This window comes from Scyliorhinus canicula, chromosome 3 (genome assembly GCF_902713615.1).
Source record: "Scyliorhinus canicula chromosome 3, sScyCan1.1, whole genome shotgun sequence".
NCBI classification, from domain to species: domain Eukaryota; kingdom Metazoa; phylum Chordata; class Chondrichthyes; order Carcharhiniformes; family Scyliorhinidae; genus Scyliorhinus; species Scyliorhinus canicula.
In genome coordinates, this window is record NC_052148.1 from 84,596,369 (window position 1) to 84,617,017 (window position 20,649).

Sequence of the window (20,649 nt, forward strand, 5' to 3'; positions counted from 1 at the left end):
CGACATGTGCAGCAGTCCAGGAACAAACTGCACAACCTCATCGGGGCGATCAGGGTGAATAGGCAGCAGTGTCGGTGGCACCCATTCCACAGAACTGTAACCCCACCCTCCCCTACCCGGGCAGCGCCCGAACCCCCACCCTGCTGGTAGCACAGTGGTTAGCACTGTTGCTTCACAGCGCCAGGGTCCCAGGTTCGACTCCTGGCTTGGGTCACTGTCTGTGCAGAGTCTGCACGTTCTTCCCGTGTCTGCGACAGGTCCTCGAAAGACAGGCACTGTCTGTTCACACAAGGCACCATGCGGCACCTCCCCTTGCACCTCTTCCTCGACCTGTTGGGCGACCGGCTCTCCATCCTCACCAGCTGGCTCCTGTTCCTTTTGGGGCAGGCTCCTGTGCTGCAGGGACCCCCTCGAGCAGCTCCAGTTCGTACAGCCCAGGGCTGCGGCGACTAAGATGAAGGCCAGCATTCCTAGTTGAGTTCAGAAGTCCATTGTCTGCAGGGGGTGACAGTCAGACATGTTAGCATGGTTCATACCCCCATGCCCAAACAGGTCCACCGGGCTACACAGTGCTCACGGGCTGCACTGCACCCCTGCCCCTGCATGCTCCCCCACCCCCTCCTCCCCGACACCCACTCGAGGCCGTTCCTCCCTGCCACTCTGCCCATCGCACATCGTCGGTGCCCGGCGCCGTGGGGAGCTCTGGCCCCCACCAATGCTGCCAGTTGTACCATTGGCTGGCCCTACCAATAACAGCTGCACGCTCCCCAGCCCATGTCCAGCGCCCTCCTACAGGGGCGACTGAGGGCGTTGCCCTTGGGTGGGCTGCATGCTGCCCCACCAACGGGTGGCAGCACCCAAATGGCTGGTGTCACTCTGCATGACCAGGAACCACTGTGGGCAGTCAGTGGGGTGCGCAGCAAGGTCACAGCAGTGGCGTCCATGTCTGGACATCCCAGTCCTGTGGAGGGCCCCCCACCGCCAGCTCTGCCAGTGGCAGGATCGGCAGCCTCTGCATGTCCTACCTCCTCTTTTTACCTCATCGGCCAAGGCACCTGTTTCCCAATTTTTAAAACCGAGTTAAATTCGCTGTCGGTAATTCCTCCCGGTGAGTTCAGAGCTTCGTAGAGGACCCGGAGAATACCGGGTTAGGCCTGCTAATTATAGCAAACGCTGTATACTGTACATGCGGAGTAAAAAGGATTGACGCCGCTGCAGAGGCACTGGAGCACCTCAATCTGGCGTGTGCCCGGCACCCGCCACGATTCTGGCTGCATGACCAATTCTCCCCCCAATCGCCTTTCCCCATTTCGGTGTCGGCCCCCGGGAATCCCACCCACTATATGCACAATTTCCTTAAAACATCATACTCCATGAGCGAGCTATATATTTCCCAGAACAGTTATAACAATACCTCCCGTGACAGCAAGCCTCCCACCCAAATCCAACTTTTGAAACACTCATCCCACACAAGAACAAAATGCAAACAGGTACAAGAAACCCCATTCACTCCCTATTTCCACATGCCCACCCCCCAACAACCTAAAGACCCCACAGAAACCTCCATCAAGTCTCACCCAACCCATGTTTCCTTTTTATAAAAGAATCCGCCTCCTCAGGTTCATTGGAAAAATAATCTTTCACCTCAAAAGTCATTCTGAGCTGCACTGGGTACACCACCTCAAAGCAAACTCTACTCTATACAGGATGGGTTTCACCTTGTTCAATGCCGCCCGCTTCCACACTCACGTTTTCATAAAGCCTGATGGCGTGGTCTTCCCACTTATTGTCTCAATGTTCTTTAACCCATCTCAAGACCCGTTCCTTTTCCTGGAAGCTGTAGAACTTCACAATAACAGCCCATGGTGGTTCGTTGGGACTGGACCTCTGTCGGAGTGTCTGGTGGGCTGGATCTAGCTCGGGAGGGGACATGAATCCACCCTCCCAAACCATCTTCGAAAAGTAGTCTACGGGAATTGGGCCTTCCATTCCCTCCGGCAACCCTGTGATCCAAATATCCTGCCCCCGGAACAATTCTGCAAATCATCCACTTTGGCCTTCAATGCTTTATTCACATTTGGCCATCAGAAACATCTCAGCTTCCAGAGAGGCAATCTGGTGGCTAGGCCTTGAATGAGCCACCTCCATGCTTATCACAGTGCCATGTGCTTTTACCGCCTCGGAGGTCTTCTCCAACGCTGACCGAATGGGGGCCAGGGCATCTTCCATTGACTTAAGAGTCGCGGCCACAACCCACCTCTGCAACTCGAATACCGCTGCATGTCCCTTATGTAGACACCTTATACTATCACTCAAGTGGGATTTTAATCAAAAATACCCCCAGCAACTGGGCGGAAAGTGCTAAAAATTCAGTACCCCAGCGGGACCCACCATGTTTACGTCTTCCCCCTACATACCTACTGCCACCGGAAGTCCGTTCGACAAAGATTCAAGGCTTATGAGGGGGTAAACAGAAAAGTAGAGCTGAAACCACAACCAGATCAACCAGTATCATATTGAATGGTAAAACAGGCCTACTCTTGCTCCTATATGCTGCCAGGACCACTCAGCTCCTGACCTCAATGCAGTCTTGGCCCAAATACGGAAGTAAGAGCTGAATGCAAGAGGTGAGGTGGCAGTGACTGCCCTTGGCATCAAGTAAACATTTTACAGAGTATGGCATCAAGGGGGCCAATAGATAGAAGAAGGAAACTCTCGATAAAAGCAAATTACTGCGGATGCTGGAATCTGAAACCAAAGAGAAAATGCTGGAAAATTTAAGCAGGTCTGGCAGCATCTGTTGGGAGAGAAAAGAGCTAACGTTTCGAGTCCAGTTGACCCTTTGTCAAAGCTCATGAGCTCAGACCTGAGATTTTCCAGCATTTTCTCTTTGGTTGGAGAAGAAAACTCTCCACTAGTTGGAGTCATTCCTAGCACAAAGGAAATCGTTGGCGATGTTTGAGATAAACCATCTCAGTCCCAGGACATCTTTGCAGGAATTCCCCACAGTAGTGCCCTAGGCCCAACCATCTTGAACTGCTTCAGCAATGACCTTCCCTCCATCATACAGTCAGAGGTCGGGATGTTTGCCGATGTCTGGACAACGCCTTTCGTGACTACTCGGATGATGAAGCACTCCGTGTCCATCTGTAGCAAGACCCGGACAATGTTCAGACATAAGCTGACAAATGGCAAATAACATTTGTGCCAAACAAGTAGCAGGCAATGACCATCACCATCTCCAACTGGAATAAATTGCCTACACAGTGGGGGCAGCACGGTAGCATGGTGGTTAGCATAAATGCTTCACAGCTCCAGGGTCCCAGGTTTGATTCCCGGCTGGGTCACTGTCTGTGTGGAGTCTGCACGTCCTCCCCGTGTGTGCGTGGGTTTCCTCCGGGTGCTCCGGTTTCCTCCCACAGTCCAAAGATGTGCGGGTTAGGTGGATTGGCCGTGCTAAATTGCCCGTAGTGTCCTAAAAAGTAAGGTTAAGGGGGGGTTGTTGGGTTACGGGTATAGGGTGGATACGTGGGTTTGAGTAGGGTGATCATTGCTCGGCACAACATCGAGGGCCGAAGGGCCTGTTCTGTGCTGTACTGTTCTATGTTCTAACCTGTACATCTTTGGTGTGGGAGGAAACCGGAGCACCTGGAGGAAATCCACCCAGACACGGGGAGGACGTACAAACTCCATGCAGTCAGACACCCAAGGCTGGAATTGACCTGGGTCCCTGGTGCTGTGAAGCAGTGGTGCTAACCAGTGTGCCACCATGCCGCCCCAACTCTAGTTTTCTGCCCCCTTTCCATATCCCTGGATTTCCTGGGAAGTCAAGTCTGCCTCGCTCAGAAATAAATGACGTCACCAAGGGAGCATTCACACCCTCTCGGGTAGAAAATTCAAAAAATTATCAACCATTTCTCCTTGACTCAGTCCTAAATGATCGTGACCTGGATTTCCCAGGCCCCTGTGGAAACAATCTCTCTGTGTCTATTTTATCAAGCCTCTTCAGATTGAGATCATCTCTCATAAAGATCCAATTTACTCAACCTCTCATTGTAGGACAAATTAATTTCCAGATTGATTGCAATAAATTAAATTAAATTGTTTCCAAATGAAAATTAAAAACTAATGTTCTTTGATGAAAGGAATCTGCTATCCTTACCTGGTTACCAAACCTACAGAAATGCAGTTGATTGACATCTGCTTTATGAAATGGCTGAGAAAGCCTTCTCAGTTTAATTCAAGAAGGTGGCTCAGTACTTTGTTGGATGAGATTCTGTCTTCACACTGAGGACATTGTGTTGTGTTGCATTGCCACATGCTAAAGAGATAACTTAGAACTGGGCATCAATGAGGTGCTGTGGGGTATAACCAGATACAGCATTCTATTCCACCACAATCTGTAGCCTCATAGCATGGCATATTTGGGTCAATTTCGGAACCCCTGCTTTTCTTGATATATATTAATGACTGAGATTTGGGTTTGCAGAGCATAGTTTCAAAATTTGTAGGTGTCCAGGGATGTGCAGGTTAGGTTATGGGGTTACGGGATGGACAGGGGAGTGGATACGTGAAGAGTGTTCATTCAAAGCGCCGGTGCAGACTTGATGGGCCATATGGCCTCCTTCTGCACAATAGGGATTTCATGATTCTATATTCACATAAGAACACCATACAAATATTCCAAGCCTAACTGAAAAAGTAATGAAAGCAAATACTGTCACCTGTGACTTGCCCGTTGTGCTTAGGTGACTTCAAATTAATCCTGCGGGTACTGTGTCATGGTGCCCCCCTAGCCACAGTCATTGGCAGCTGCATTGGAAGCAGCCTGCTGACTTGGCTGTTTTGGTGGCCATGATGTCCTTGGCAGGCGTCCTCTGGCCATCAGTGCCTGAGTTGGCTCCAGCTGGTAAGGAGCATCCATCCCAATGATTGGGCATACCTCAGATATTGTGGCATTGTTAGATATAGCAGCTATTGCCAGAGGGAAGGAGGAGCTGCTGCCCTTATCTGGAGTGCCCTGAGAAGAGCCCACAAACCACTCATCTGCCAGCGTTCACCATTGATGGATGGCACCTATCATAGAGACTAGGTTCCTCATGCATAACTCACACTGACGGTGGCCTCTAGAAGTCACAGCCGGTTTGTTGGCGTACAAGTTCGAGCGCAATCTCTGGAAACAGCCTCCACAATAATCGCCACTCTTTCAATGGAAGAGGCTGTGTGCTGGGTGCTCAGGGAGGGTTAACACAGTGTTCATGTTCCGCGTGGACTTTCCAATTATGGATGCTATGGTGTGCACACCCTCTGAATCTCTGCCAGATCTCCCTGCTGGATATACAGCATCGGCCACCTGTTGAATGTCTCTAGAGACTCGTCATTTGCCTCCAACTCAGCATGGACCTGGTTTCCCAGCAGTGGTCCCACTGTTGGCATCCTGGGATCTCTCTGCTTCTGCCACCTCCTCATGCAAGTGTGATGTGCCCTCACCACTGTGCAATACCTGCGAGGCGGCAGCCTAATGCCCACCCATGTGTGAATATCTGCGTTGATGGCTGGTACCAAAAGACAGCATGATGCAGGAGCAATGTCCTCTTGGGTGCCAGACGGGGGAGTTCATTGGGGTCTCCTGTGGCAGTGAAGTTGGATCATGTGCGAAGGAAGATACACCAGTGAATTCAATCATTATTGTAACCATATGTGCTTTGTGACCTGCTGAGACAATGCTGCCTTGTGATATCTGTATTTGCGCTTCAGTGGGTACTTGGGCTGGGACAGCTCACTTTCATTTTTTAAATTTCAATTAAGGGGCAATTTAGCATGGCCAATCCACTTAAATTGCACATCTTTGGGTTGTGGGAGTGAGACCCACGCAGACATGGGGAGAATGCGCAAACTCCACGTAGACAATGACCCGGGACTGGGGTCGCCCTGGGTCCTTGGCGCCGTGAGGAAGCAGTACCAACAGAGCAGTTCATTTTCTGATAACCGGGGCCCGTGCCGTCTCCTGGACCCATGGCACACACATCTGAGACTGACACGCCTACCTTCATCCCAGATCCCTGTATGACCAGGAACGTGGGAGCGAGCTGGCCGGTGACAGTCCAACTCTAGACCATCACTCTCACTCCTAGTCAGGACAGCATATTGGGGACTCCCCCACCAGTCAAAACCGCTCTGCATTATTGTGACCTGTCTTCTCCTGACAGGAGATAATAGGAAGGCTCATTAGGGTTCCATCTTCTTTGAGGTTTGTTCCAGATGCCCCTCCACTTACAACAGCATTTAGTGGGCCAATTCATTGTGAAACACCTCCCTCCTCTAATGTACCGCAGTTTATTGTGCTGGTAATCCAGCCTTAGTAGGACGGTCTTCAGTGCCAATTGGCATATACACACTTCGATCCTTGAGTGCCCAGGGGAACGGACAGCCAACTACTGCTCTCCGATCCGCCTGCCCCCGACCAGGGCGGCCGCGGACTAAGTCTGCAGCTGCCACGCGAGCATCCAGACCGGCAATAGATGGTTAGTTCCACGCTGTCGGGAACTCGGCTGGTCAGGAATGGAGGATTGCTGAGCGGGCCTCTGGCAATGGCCCCCCGGCAACGCGACGTACTCCACGGTGACGCCGATTGCCGGTGCCTGGAGAATCGCCGAACCACCGCCGGGTCCGATTACAGTGTCAAACTGGACTCTCCGCCCCGCCGCTGCCTGCGATTTCGGCGTCGAACTGCGGAGAATCCAGCCCAGGATAGACAGGAAGAAACTTTTCCTCTTGGTAGAGGGGTCAATAACCAGGGGCACACACAGATTTAAGATAAGGATCAGAGGATTTAGAAGGGATTTGAGGAAAACCATTCTCGCCCAGAGGGTAGTGGAAGTCACTGCCTGAAAGGGCGGTAGAAGCGGGAACCCTCAAAACATTTAAGAAGCATTTTGATGAGCACTTGAAATGCCAGAGAATACAAGGCTACAGACCAAATGCTGGAAAATGGGATTGGGATAGGTTGTTGATGGCCAGCGCAGACACGATGGGCCAAAGGACCCCTTTCTGTGCTGTAAAGCCCTATGACTTTATCTCTGCACTAGCTCTTGCTGTCCACAGGAAATCATTGAACCTTTTGTGGCACTGCAGGCAGGTACAGCACACACATTATGCCCACTAACATCGACAGCCACTTCGGTCTAGGCCTTATTAGATGGGACAGCTTTTTCTTCCCGGCCCTAGGAATCAGGATGTTGTACCTGACACTAATCTCCTGCACCAGCACAGACGGGCACTCCTCTATGAAACAGGGAGAACTTTGCCCACCCAACAGCCCCTCCCACCTTCCATGACTTGCTGGCACTGCTGACATTCCTGGAGATCAGTCTTCAGCCACACAACGCCCACAGGGACCAATATTCAGCCACACAGCAATACTGTATTCAGTCATACAGCGCCCACAGACAGCAATATTCAGTCACACCATGCCCAGAGACCAATATTCAGTCATGAAGTGCTCACAGCGAGCAATATTCAATCACGCAGTGCCCACAGAGAGCAATATTCAATCACGCAGTGCCCACAGAGAGCAATATTCAATCACGCAGTGCCCACAGAGAGCAATATTCAATCACGCAGTGCCCACAGAGAGCAATATTCAGTCACGCAGCCCCCACAGAGAGCAAACTTCAGCTACACAGTGCTACAGAGAGCAATCTTCAGCCACGCAGAGCCCACAGGGAGCATTCTTCAGCCACACAGTGCCCTCCACCTCCCTCAAAACTCCTGACAGCCTTCAGGGAGCTGCCTTCTTATAAATCCCCTACAGGGTTTGCATTGGACCTAGTGCCCAACGTGTTCATGCCCATGCCCACTCAGAGACCCAAGCGGCAGATACATTACATGCTGGGCAAGGCTTAATTGACCATCCTGCATAAAACTGTGTTAACAACAGTCTCAGGTGAGAGTGGGTTTCATGTCCGCTCCTGCCCGTGCCAACTTTGGGCTCATCCCAAACTTAAAATTCAGGCCATAAAGTTTGGTGATTTTACACGTTGTGGTTAAGGCAAAATCAGAATATTTCATTGCTAGTAATTGGAGTCAATGTTTCTGGTGAGAATGGTTTATTTTGTGTGTTTTCTTTTTGGTGCTTTTGGGTGGACAGATTCAATTTTCTTGAAATAGGTGTATACTTTGGTTTTACAAAATATTAAGACTGTAAGTGATAAATGGTGTGATTTAACAAAGGGTTCACATCTTTTCTGAGATTTGATTTGAGATTTGTTGAAACAGTTCATTAAGTTTGCAATGATTTATGTTTTTCAGTGGTAGCAGCTAATGATCTAAAATGGCAGACAAGTGGTATGTTTCGGCCATTTGTTGAGGTCACTATGATTGGACCACATCTTAGTGACAAGAAAAGAAAGTTTACCACAAAATCAAAGAGCAACAACTGGGCTCCAAAATACAATGAGACATTTCACTTGTGAGTAAATGTTGGTTTATCAAAATTCATACAGACTGATATAAAAAAGGAGAATCAAAATCCATGTCAACAATTACATTTTTTTATGTGTGCTTAAGGGATAAATGTTTAGTCAAAGAAGGATTGAATCATTTTAAAGGTAAAATAAAACATACTATGCTTAGGAGTGCAGGAGTGTCAGAGAATAGTTTGACTCATTTTCTATGTAGGAAGGTAAATACACAAGCATAGGAACTAGGAGTAGGCCACTTGGTCCTTCAAATCTGGTCCGCCGTTCAGTAAAATCACAGCTGATCTGATTGTAACCTCACACCTATCTCAGTAACCTTTCACTTTGTTTATCAAGCATCTATATACCTCTGCCTTGAAAAGATTCAAAGACACTGCTTCCATTTCCTTCAGAGAGAGGGTTCACTACCCCTGAGATAAAACATTTCTTCTCATCTCTCTCTGTCTTAAATGTTTTTTTTGTTAAATTTAGAGTACCCAATTCATTTTTTCCAATTAAGGGGCAATTTAGAGTGGCCAATTCACCTACTCTGCACATCTTTGGGTTGTGGGGGCAAAACCCACACAAACACGGGAAGAATCTGCAAACTCCACACGGACAGTGACCCAGAGCCTGGGTCGAACCTGGGACCTCGGCGCCGTGAGGCAACAGGGCTAACCCACTGCGTCACCTTGCTGCCCTCTGTCTTAAATTTTTAATCGGTGATTCCTAGTTCTAGATTCTCCCAAAAGAGGAAACATCTTCTCTACATCCACCCTGTTAAGATCCCTCACAATCTCATATGTTTCAATTAAGTTGCCTCTTAAACTTTTAAAATCCAGCAGATACAAGCCTAGCCTGTCCAATCTTTCCCCAAAAGATAACCTACCTGTTCTTGGTATTAGTTTGGTAACCTCTGAACTGCTTCCAATGCATTTACATCCTTACTTAAATTAGGGTAACAATACTGTTGCCTCACCAGTGTACTGTAGAACTGAAGCATAATCTCCCTACTTTTGTACTCTATTCCTCTCACACTAAACAATAACATACTTTTAACTTTCCTAATTATTTGCTAACCTTCTGTGACATACTAACCTTCTGTGACTCATGCACTAGGACACCGATTCCCTCTGAATCTCAGAGCTCTGCGATATCTCACCGTTTAGATAATATGTTTCTTTATTATTCTTCCTACCAAAATTGGACAATTTCACATTTACCACATTATACTCAATTTGCCAGATCTTTTCCCACTCACTTCACCTAACTGTGCCTTCCTGTAGCCTCTGTGTCCTCTTCATAACTTACTTTTCTATATGTCTTTGTGTCATCAGAAAATTTAGCAACCATACTTTTGAACCCTTTATATAAATTGTATAAAGTTGAGTGCCCAGCACTCACTAATCCCTGTGGCACACTACTCATTTACATCTTGCCAACCAGAAAGGATCCATTTATGGCTACCTTCTGTTTCTTGTTAGCTAGACAATGTTCTATCCATGCCAATATGTTGCCCCTTACACATGAAGTTTTACTTTCTTCAATAACCTTTGATGTGGCACCTTATCAAATGTATTTTGAAAATCTAAGCACAGTACATCCCACCACTGAAGATACAAGATCCAAATTTTTTCTGATGCACATTGCTCCAATGACAAATCTTAGACACATGAAAACCAACAAATATGGGATCATAGAATTTACAGTGCAGAAGGAGGCCACTCGGCCCATCGAGTCTGCACCAGCTCTTGGAAAGAGCACCCTACCCAAGGTCAACACCTCCATCCTATCCCCATAACCCAGTAACCCCACCCAACATTAAGGGCAATTTTGGACACTAAGGGCAATTTAGCATGGCCAATCCACCTAACCTCCACATCTTTGGACTGTGGGAGGAAACCGGAGCACCCGGAGAAAACCCACACACACACGGGGAGGATGTGCAGACTCTGCACAGACAATGACCCAAGCCGGAATCAAACCTGGGACCCCGGAGCTGTGAAGCAATTGTGCTAACCACTATGCTACCGTGCTGCCCAAATATCTGCAAGGAGCCAGGAATATTGTGTTTCCCCTTTGTTTCCAATCCCAATTTACCCAGGAGCTAGGGGTGGACAGAAGATCCATCTTTCCAAACATAACATTCGATGCAAGAGGGCTGGGGCACAGAAAGGACTTTCAATGCTCGGAGATATCCCAGCCTCCCAGCTCCATCCACCGTGCCACCCAAACCTTGGATGGTGGGATGAGTATAACATACAAATCAGTTGAACAGTATAAGGAAAACAAAAGATTTAAGAGATTTTTATTTGTATTGGTAAACATTAGAAATAAACTACAGTTTTAAGTGTGTTTAATTTAATGTCTTTGTGCCTAGAAGGGTGAAACCTATAGTTAGATTCATGCTGTACAAAGGTGTTTGTATGTGTGGGTGTTGGTTTCAATTCCAACTATGATTCTATTGTGCTTAGAGTGCGTGATGGCGTGAGGAATAAATAGTAGTAGCAGCAGTCGCTGCTGAGTTACTGGAGGCCCTTGTATGGTACAAAAGCTTTTAAGTCTTAGTTTAGCAGATATATTGTAGTTGGACAGGATACCAGGAAGTGAACTTCTCACAAATGTGCCAGGAGAAGCTGGACAGGAGAAGAGAGCTGCAAAGATGAAGTTACAGCACAGATAATCAGTGAAGTGGGACATAAAGAATGTCTTAAGACAACTGAAGTTAAATGCACAAAGATCAAGGTATTGTTCAGAGGAATTCAAGGAAGAGTAAACAAAGTGTTCTGAGTTAGAGAGACATTTGCCGAAACCAGTTTTAAAGTGGGTCAGCAAATTTCAGAGGTAAATGAAACATTGATGCCATTTTGTTAGAGTTTAAGAATAGAGAGTGAACAGTTCGTACACCAGTCAAGACAAAGAAATCCTAACTGGGCTGGCGTAAATCTGGACTGGAAAACCAGTGGGAAGCATTAAAAAGTGAAATCCTAAATGTACAAAGTAATGAAGTTACTATGAAAATCCCCTAGCTGTCACACTCTGACGCCTGTTCAGGTACACTTGAGGGAGAATTCAGAATGTCTAATTCGCCTAACAGCACGTCATTCAGGACTTGTAGGAGGAAACCAGAGCACCCGGAGGAAACCCACGCAGACACAGGGAGAACATTCAGACTCTGCATAATGACCCAAGCCGGGAATTGAACCCGGGTCCCTGGCGCTGTGAGGTAGTAGTGCTAGTCATTGTGCTGTCGGGCTCAGAAGGCCTAAAGGAATGTCATGCCTCACAAATTTGATTGATTTCTTTGAAGAAGTGACAAAAGGGATTAATGAAGGCCTAAATCTTGTCCTCAATCCACCTTTAAAATGCTATGGATAGGGTGCAGGTGTACAAAATTATGAGGGGAGGAGACAGAGGCCAATATGCTTTATTTCATTCAGTGTACCAGCCTTCAGTAATATGCTGGATCCCAACTGAGCCTCGGAAGTGGAAGTATCTAGAATAGAGAATTCTTATCAACATTACTGCCCCTTGATTATATTTCCCCTTTACTGGAATGGGAGAGCTTCAGTCTCTTACCAGGAAGCTGAGAAAATACTGGAAATAGCAGAGACTCAGTATAACTGGGTACCTGCCATTTTTTGGTATGCTGGTGGAAATTGAGCAGATTTCAGATCCTATATTATGTAAAGATTAAGAATAGGATTTATTTAAATTCCATTGTTTTAAAGCATAAAAAGTATTTAAAGACAATGTTAATTTTTTTAATATATTATTTCACGGGATATGGGTGTTGTGTTGTTGAATAGACCAGCATTTATTGACCGTCCCCAGTTGCCCTTATGAGATGTCAAATCAGAAAATTGTTCGCAATGAAAATAATTTTCATTTTACCTTTCCTCCTTTTACAGTATATTAGGTAATGAGGATGGTCCAGATTCTTATGAACTTCAAGTCTGTGTGAAAGATTACTGTTTTGCCAGAGAAGATCGTATTATTGGAATTGCTTTAATGCAGCTGCGAGATATTGCAGATAAAGGCAGCTGTGCTTGCTGGTGTCCACTGGGCCGCAGAATTCACATGGATGAGACAGGACTAACTGTTCTTCGTATTCTATCACAAAGAACCAATGATGAAGTAGCAAAAGAATTTGTCAAACTGAAATCTGAATCACGGTCTGCTGAAGAAGGCAGTTGAATCTTGGATTATTTGAGTGTTGTTTCTTTATTTCAGTGGCAATGGTCACTGCATTTTTTGGTTTCTAATTTATACCTCGTGCCAATATGTGCAAGTGTTCAACAAATTATCTTTTGTAAATGGAACTCTGTGCACTACTTTGTCTTTGTTAATAAGCATGTGTTGTATACCAATCAAAGTATAGATCTTTGTGAATTTTATTTATTTACAGTAAGCAGAAATTTAAACCATGTTTAGAATAAACGGTTATTGCTTTAAAAAAAATAGGATGCTTATATTTATGTAAATAATTTTATGAACTGGACTTGAGGCTGTGAGTCCCAGAATATTTTTTCACTTTAATTGAACACTGTGATACCATCCTTCAGAGTGAGATGTACAACTGAGAAATGGTCAGAAATATACTACACTCCATCCTAGTGCCTCAGTTTCTTGTCTCCCTCCCATAGGATTGCCAAAGGATGTCTTTACACTGTTGTAGATAAAATCACACATTTCATTTATAGGACTATAGATACTAAAACACATAAGCTGTTTCCATGAAAATGCATAGTTCTGTACAGCAAGGTTCCTGTACATGAATAGTTTGTGCTTAAGGTCTTTTAGCCACGCCGTCAAGCTTGAAGCTTCCATTGGTTGCATTGAGGCTTTGTGAAACAAATCAGTGTGGTTTAAGTATGAAAGTTACAATTCTGATTTTTTTAAAGCAAGTGTCACTTTGTTATAATATGCAATAGTTTTTAGGAATTAAAAAACAATTTAATCTCGCAATAAGTGGATAACGGTATGGAAAAAAGGTTGAACCAAATGTTTATTCCACTATTTTTTTCTGATTAGATTTCTGATAAAGTGTGAAAGTTATCTTGAATTTGTTATCACTTTGATTTTTGTAATTTCTTAGCCGACTGAAGATATGGTCCTTAGATACTGAATATTTTAAAAATTATTACAAATAATTTTGTGCACTGGTGATATTTGTTGAGCTTCATTCAGGAATGCATGAAATGCTCTGCTTGCATTTCTAATAGCCTTTTAAGTTTCGCCTGTATAAAATCTCCTTTGTAATTCACATTCATGTATTTAGTATTGTTGGGAAAATCAATATTTATCTCCAGGCGTTGAATTTCTCAGAGTTCACCCAGTAATCTTGGCAAGGAATCCACACAAACCCTGAAAAAACTGTGTAAATAGTATTTGCACCATTTCTCAAGTGTTTGGTGAGGATATTTCGCCAAAGTTACAGCGGGAAGTTGAGAGGAACAACACAAAAATCCTAAACTCACATGTCTCTGCTCTGCAACCTCTGCACTGCCTACTTTGGAAACCATTTATGCCGTTTTTACATAGCCATGTAATGTGCCATTTCTACAAAACAAGTTATCTTAATTAATACAATAAAGTTTCCTGGCAAAGCACAAAATTGTTGTTACTGTTAGATTATCTAGCAGTACTTTAAGAAAAAAATAGTTATTTGTTGAGTAAATTTCATGATGTCATTGTAAAACATGGAATTTTAACAAAAGAATACTGGATCATGGGATTCGGACATCGCTGGCAAGGCCAGCATTTTTTGCCCATTTCTAATCGCCCTTGAGAAGATGATGGTGTGCCTTATTTTGAATAGAAGAAAATCCAATTACTGAGGAAAAAATTGGAGCCGAAGAGTTATAGAAGATATATTGAGCAAGTTGGCAAAATGTATTTTTATCAGAGTAATTTGTTTTTTTACTTTGTCCATCCCAAGATGCTTCACGGAAATGTTATCAGGCAAAAATTAACAAGAGAACACATAGTTATACAGATTGCCAATACTTGATATCTGCCAGAATTAATTGACTGTGAAGGAGGCCATCCATTTGTTGATAAAATCCATTCTTTGGTTTTTGAACTGTAAATGAAACATTTTCTCCAAAAGCCCATACACCGGCACCTGAGGGAACACAGCTCCTTGCCTGCAAAGTCCCGCATTGCCAATATCTAAACTCTCTCCCTCTTGGAAGCTCAAACCTCTCCCCCAGCTCCTCTAGCCCAGCAAACTGCCCCTCCGCAAACATGTCCCTGACCCACTCTAACCCCTCCTCGCTCCTTCTGTACACCCCATCCATCCTCCTCGGCGTTAACCAATGATTCCCACACAGTGGAGTCATCACCGACCCAGTTTACAGTGCTCCTCAGCTGGTTCCAAATTTTTATAGACGACTCCACCACTTGACGACTCATATACATCCTCAAGGTGCGCGGCAGCGGGGTCATCATCAGAGCCTCAGACTCAGCCCCTTGCAAGACTCCTCCTCTAACCTGACCTAATCTGCCCCTCCCCCTCCCACCATCATCTCACCTTCTCCACAGTCGCTGCCCAATAACAATGCAACAAATTCGGGATCACCAGCCCCCCTTCCCACCTCTGTCTTTGCAATAGAGCCCTCTTCACCCTCGGCACATTCCCTGCCCACACAAATTCCGAGATCAATGCATCTAGCCTCACAAAAAAGTCCTCGGGGAGCAAAATCAGGAGGGACTTAAACACAAACAGGAATCTTGGCAGTATGTTCATCTTCACCTATACCCTCTCCGCCAATGTCAGGTGCAGCAAATCCCACCTTTAAAGGTCCCCCTTAACCTCCTCCGCCAACCCCGTCAAGTTCCACCTATCATCGTGGCCCACTCATGCGTTACCTGAATCTCCAGGCACTGGAACCGCTCCTTTGCCACCTTAAATTGCAGTGCCCCCAGGTTTGCCCCCTGCCCTGCTGCATTCACTGGGAACACCTTGATTTTCCCTACATTCAATTCATAGCCTGAAAAAGCCCCACACCTCTTCCGTAAGCCCATGATTCTGCCATGATGCTTTCTAACGGATCCGTCATGAACCTCGTACACATATGCAGCCCAAAATACCCAAGTTCATCTCATTCGCTCACACGCTTGCCATGGGGGCCGTATACAGCAACCAAACCCACGCCACAAACCTCGGCCTGAACTCAGACCTCGCCAGGATTTCAAATAAATACTTCCACCTACCCAGCCAAAGGCCTTCCCTGCGTCCATTGACACAATCGCTGATGCACTATCAATTACGATGAGACGAGAGTAATCGAGGCTTTATTAAGCAGAGATGTGTTGCCTCCTGCAGCTTGGTGAGCACACACATATTCCGCCTACTGGGCGGAGCCAGCAGGCAGGGATCTACCCCATACCCGTAGTACAGGAGCCTTACCGTATTACTTCTCGTATACATATTACATACAAACAGTGGTGACTACCACAATTGCCTCCAGCGTTCGCCCCACCAACAGGGTCATACCTCCTAATATTACAAGAGAGCTGCCTCACCTTCACAAACCCCGTCTGATCCTCCAAGATCACTTCCGGCTCACGTCCCTCCAACCTTCTCGCCAATACCTTTGCCAGGACCTTTACATCTGTATTCACAGCAGCAAGGTAGGCTGATAGGACTTGCATTCCAATGGATTCCTTTTCGAGATCAACAAAATTGACACCTGCACCAGCGTAGCCGGCAACTGCCCCTTCTCCACTGCTTCATAAACGTGCCCAAAAGGTAGGGGCCATCTCCTCCGTGAGCTGCTTATAAAACTCCGCTGGTAAGCTATCCATCCCCAGCGCCTTACCCAACTGCACCGTTTAGCCCCGAATGACTTCCAGAGCCCGCCTCGTCTCCTCCTCCAACTCCGGGATGTCCAGCCTATTTAAAAACCGACTTGTATCAGCCTCCTTCCCAAACCCCCCCCCCCCCCCCCCCCACAGGGCTTGACCCTATACAGCCTCTCAGGAAAGGCCTTGAACACCTCATTTATCCTCTCCGCACCCGACACCACGTCCCCCGTCCTGCCTTCACTTGAAGAATTTCACTCGCCGCTGTCTGTCACCACCCTTAGTGGGCTCACATGCGATTCGCCTTCCCTCCCACCATACTCATATTACACCCCCCAAGCCCGCTGCAGCTGACCCACTGCCCTTCCCATCGTCAACCGACCAAACTGCTCCTGCAACTTCTTTCTTTCTGCCACCAACACTTCTGTGGGGACCACAGGGTACCTCCTATTCATCTCAACTACATCATCCAACCTCCATCCCGGCCTCTGCGCCTGACCCGAAAGAAGCCTCACATCTAGATGGGGGGGGGGGGGGGGAGGTTCTGAATTCACTATCCTGCATATTTTGCACCTTTTACCCCCATCAGCACTGCCAGGCTCACTACAAAAATGTCAATTTGAGAATATACCCTATACACATGCGAGAAGGAGTACACCCTCTGTTTTTGAAAACTCACCATTAATCTTAGAATTTCCCCTTTCCCAAAAAGGGTCGACATTCTGGTGAACAGGTATTCTCACTCCCTGACTCCGATGCAGGTTTCGGTGGGTGCTATTCAGGATCAAACTATATTTTCAAGTTACCCCCCCCCCCCCCCCCTGGTATAACCCATACCTTCACCAAAGATTTTATCTACTTACCACTTAGTAGCATCGATGTCCTGGGTCCTGCATTGCTAAGTAAGTAAAGTAGACTTTAGGAATAACCACTTTTTCAGGTTAAATATATGTTTTTCTTTTAAAAGCTGCAAACACTTTCTTTACAGAAAGGTAAAAAGATCTTGCTTTTGGATCCTTCTGGTTAGTTGAAGGGACCTTCAGGCCCACCTTGACAATCTTCTTTAAAGTCTGGTCTTCTTGAGATGTATTCGTTGGTTAGCTTGGTTGCTGTGTCTTATCGATCCATGTACTGAGCTATGACAGCTGGCTCTGCTGGCTATCTCTGAGCTGACTCTGACTCCTGTTTAAATTCTAGTCTTCCTTAGATGTATAGCTGTTTAAGCTCGACTGCTTGTCTCATATTTCCCATGACCGAGCTGTGAAAGCTGAATATGCTTCTCTCCTCTCTCTCAGTTCTCTGAGTCTCCTTCCTTCTGCTTCTGCTCCCTGGGTTTATATTCTCTTTCTAACAATTATTAAGTTTTTATTACCTTATTGTAAATTAACTTATTTCACTTTGATTGTTAAAAAGTATCTTTTTTCTAAACATTCTAATACAACTAAGTATTCATTTTGGGCATGGCCTCACCTCTCAGATCTGATTACATTGTCCTTTGTGATGTTAAAAGTTCCTTTGTGATATTCAAAAAATGCTTTGGTTTCAATAGAGGTGTTACTTTTAATACCTGTCATTTCAATAGTTTAATTTTCCAATTGTCGCCAGCTCATAACTTTGCCTTTGATTTTGACTTTAAATTATGTTTCTCCTAGACTGATAGTCTTCAATTTTCTTTTAATTTACTTGGTATTAGCAAAATTTCACTTAGAACTGTTAGCAAATTCAATTGAACCTCATCCTTTCCTTTCCAGCTGTTTACTAAGAGAGTTAATTTCAATGAAGGTGTGAAACCTTTGCTTTTAGCTGTACGCTAAAATTTCACTTGGCTATGACTTGAAACACCTGCCTGTTTTAAACATTCATCACTTAATTCAATTTAAACCTTCATCCATGCTTTTCCAGATGCTTCCTAAGATAGTTACTTTCAATAAAGGTGTGAGCCATTGTTTTAGCTTAATACAAGAATCCTGTGCGTTTGCTAAGCCTGCTTGAGAGAAAGAATCTGCATTTTATAATCCTGCACTTTGCAGCTGCTATTAACCCTTCATGGGATCTTTCCCTGTATCCTCTCATGTTTCTCTCAGACCAGATATTGCCAGACTTCCATGTTTCAAATGACACATTTTTCTGTATTTTCAAGCACGGTTCAGGGGAATCGGCCAGCGGGATAGTCTTTTCCAGCGTGAAGCTCATGGGGCATCAGTAAGTGCCCTCATTAAAGTTAAATACCGGCAATGGCCTCAACTGGTCAGCCGTCAGGAAACACTTGGTTGTTCCCACTTGCTACTGCACTTAGAAACGTTTCTGTTAGATCGCACCCATAATGTTTTCCTGAGTGATAAGCAGGAATATATTTATTTTAATCTCTCTCTAGCAATTCACGCCATACAGTGTATCAGAATCATAAACAAGTAGGAATTTAAAGATGGTTATTCTGTTCAGACTAACAACTGCAATAGCATAGAAATTGAACATTATTAACTTCCCCCACCCAGCACCCCTTCTGCAGCCAGCCCAGCCCAACCCGCCCATCCCTCACACCCTTCTAAAAGTGCACTGAAGCAAGTTGGAACATTTGTGAACAGGTGTTTATTGTTGTGGTAAACCACTGTTACACCTGTATTAGGTGATGTAAGGTAGGACCTGTACTACAGGTTCGCCGGTAGCCCCTGCCTGCTGGCTCCGCCCAGTAGGAGGAGTATAAATGCATGTCCTCTATTCAGCCATTTCGCCAGCTGCTGTGGGAGGCCAAACATCTTACTGTAATAAAGCCACAGTTGTATCCAACCTTAGTCTTTGTACAATTGATCGTGCATCAATTTATTGCAGTAAGATTTTATAAAGATGGAGCTCCGAATCAAACCACATCGCCTGCAGCTGGATCCGCAATCAAGAGACTCCAAAAAGGACTTTAATCACTGGTTAGCTTGCTTCGAGGCCTACATCAATTCAGCCACCACCCCTCCGCTGGAGGCTCCGAAGATACAGATCCTGTACTCAAGGTTGAGCTCCAACGTGTTTCCGCTGATCCAGGACGCCCCAAACTACACAGGCGCCATGGCGCTCCTCAAAGAAAACTACACACAGAAAACGAACACATACTTCGGCAGGCACGTACTCACCTCTCGCTCTCCTCCCTGGTGAGTCCATACAAGACTTCTGGCGGGCCCTAACTCGTCCGGGACTGTGACTATCAGGCCGTTACGGCCACCGGACATTCCAACCTTCTTATGCGCGATGCGTTTGTAACGGGGATTGGGTTGGACCTCATACACCAAAGACTGCTAGAAGGGGCCACGCTCGACCTCACTGAGACTAAAAAGCTAGCACTCTCCATGACGGTCGCCTCACGTAATGCTCAGGCCTACCCTCCGGCCGCGCGGCCCACCCTTCCTATCCCTTGTCGACCCCACAGATGGCCGCCCCAGCCGGGGCTTTACCCAACCAGTACGCCTGCGCCACACGCCATCCCGCGCACCCCGGGGGTCCCTGATGTTACCTCTGCGGTCAGCAGAAGCACCCCCGCCAACGCTGCCCGGCCCGCACTGCCATTTGCAAGGCTTGCGGCGAAAAGGGCCACTTCGCCGTGGTGTGCCAGGCCCGCGCCCCCTCCCCCCTGACTTACACACAATGGGCACCGCCATCTTCGTCCCGGACCACGCGTGGCCAGTGGGCACCGCCATCTTCACCTCCCTGGACCACGCGCAGCCAGTGGGCGCCGCCATCTTCACCTCCCTGGACCACGCGCGGCCATTGGGCGCCGCCATCTTCACCTCCCGGGGCCACGCACGGCCAGTGGGCGCCGCCATCTTCAGCTCCCGGGGCCGCGAGCGGCCAGTGGGCGCTGCCATCTTCCCCCCCAGTCCACGCGCGGCCCATGGGTGCCGCCATCTTGTCCAGCCCCCGCAACATGCAGCCCATGGGCGCCGCCATCTTGTCCAGCTCCTGCAACATGCGGCCCATGGGTGCCGCCATTTTGTCCGCCGCAGGATCTTCAGGCGCCGCCATCTTATCTTCCCCACGGGGCATTGACGCCGACAGCATTCCACAGCCTGGACCCCCCACGCTCTCCATCTTCTGACGCCAGCGACGACCGACCGCAGTTCACCTCAGTGATGATCGACCAGTCTCGTCTGCGCAAGCTGGCCACTGCTTTGACCAGTGTGAAAATCAACGGTCACGTGACCTGCTGGACTCCGGGAGCACCGAAAGCTTCATCCACCCGGATACGGTAAGGCGCTGCTCCCTTGCGGGTCCACCCCGCCAATCAAAGAATCTCCCTGATTTCCGGATCCCATTCCGTCGCGATCTGGGGGTTCTGCACAGTCACTCTCACGGTCCAGGGCGTAGAATTCAGCAGCTTCCGCCTCTACGTCCTTCC

General features: G+C 46.9%; 1 protein-coding gene across 19 annotated transcripts in view; it reads left to right on the forward strand.

The window, feature by feature from the left end:
- The window catches only part of LOC119962769 (protein unc-13 homolog B-like), a 746,238-nt gene extending 732,162 nt beyond the window's left edge, over positions 1–14,076 (forward strand). For 12 of the 19 annotated variants that reach the window (XM_038790816.1, XM_038790820.1, XM_038790819.1 and 9 more), the window contains 2 exons: positions 8,311–8,470; positions 12,371–12,656. In XM_038790816.1, coding sequence (XP_038646744.1) covers positions 8,311–8,470; positions 12,371–12,656 — 446 coding nt within the window. Of the gene's footprint in view, positions 1–8,310; positions 8,471–12,370 lie in introns of all 19 variants that reach the window. The other 7 variants (XM_038790824.1, XM_038790825.1, XM_038790823.1 and 4 more) reach the window with 1 other exon arrangement.
- The last annotated feature ends 6,573 nt before the right edge of the window (positions 14,077–20,649 follow it).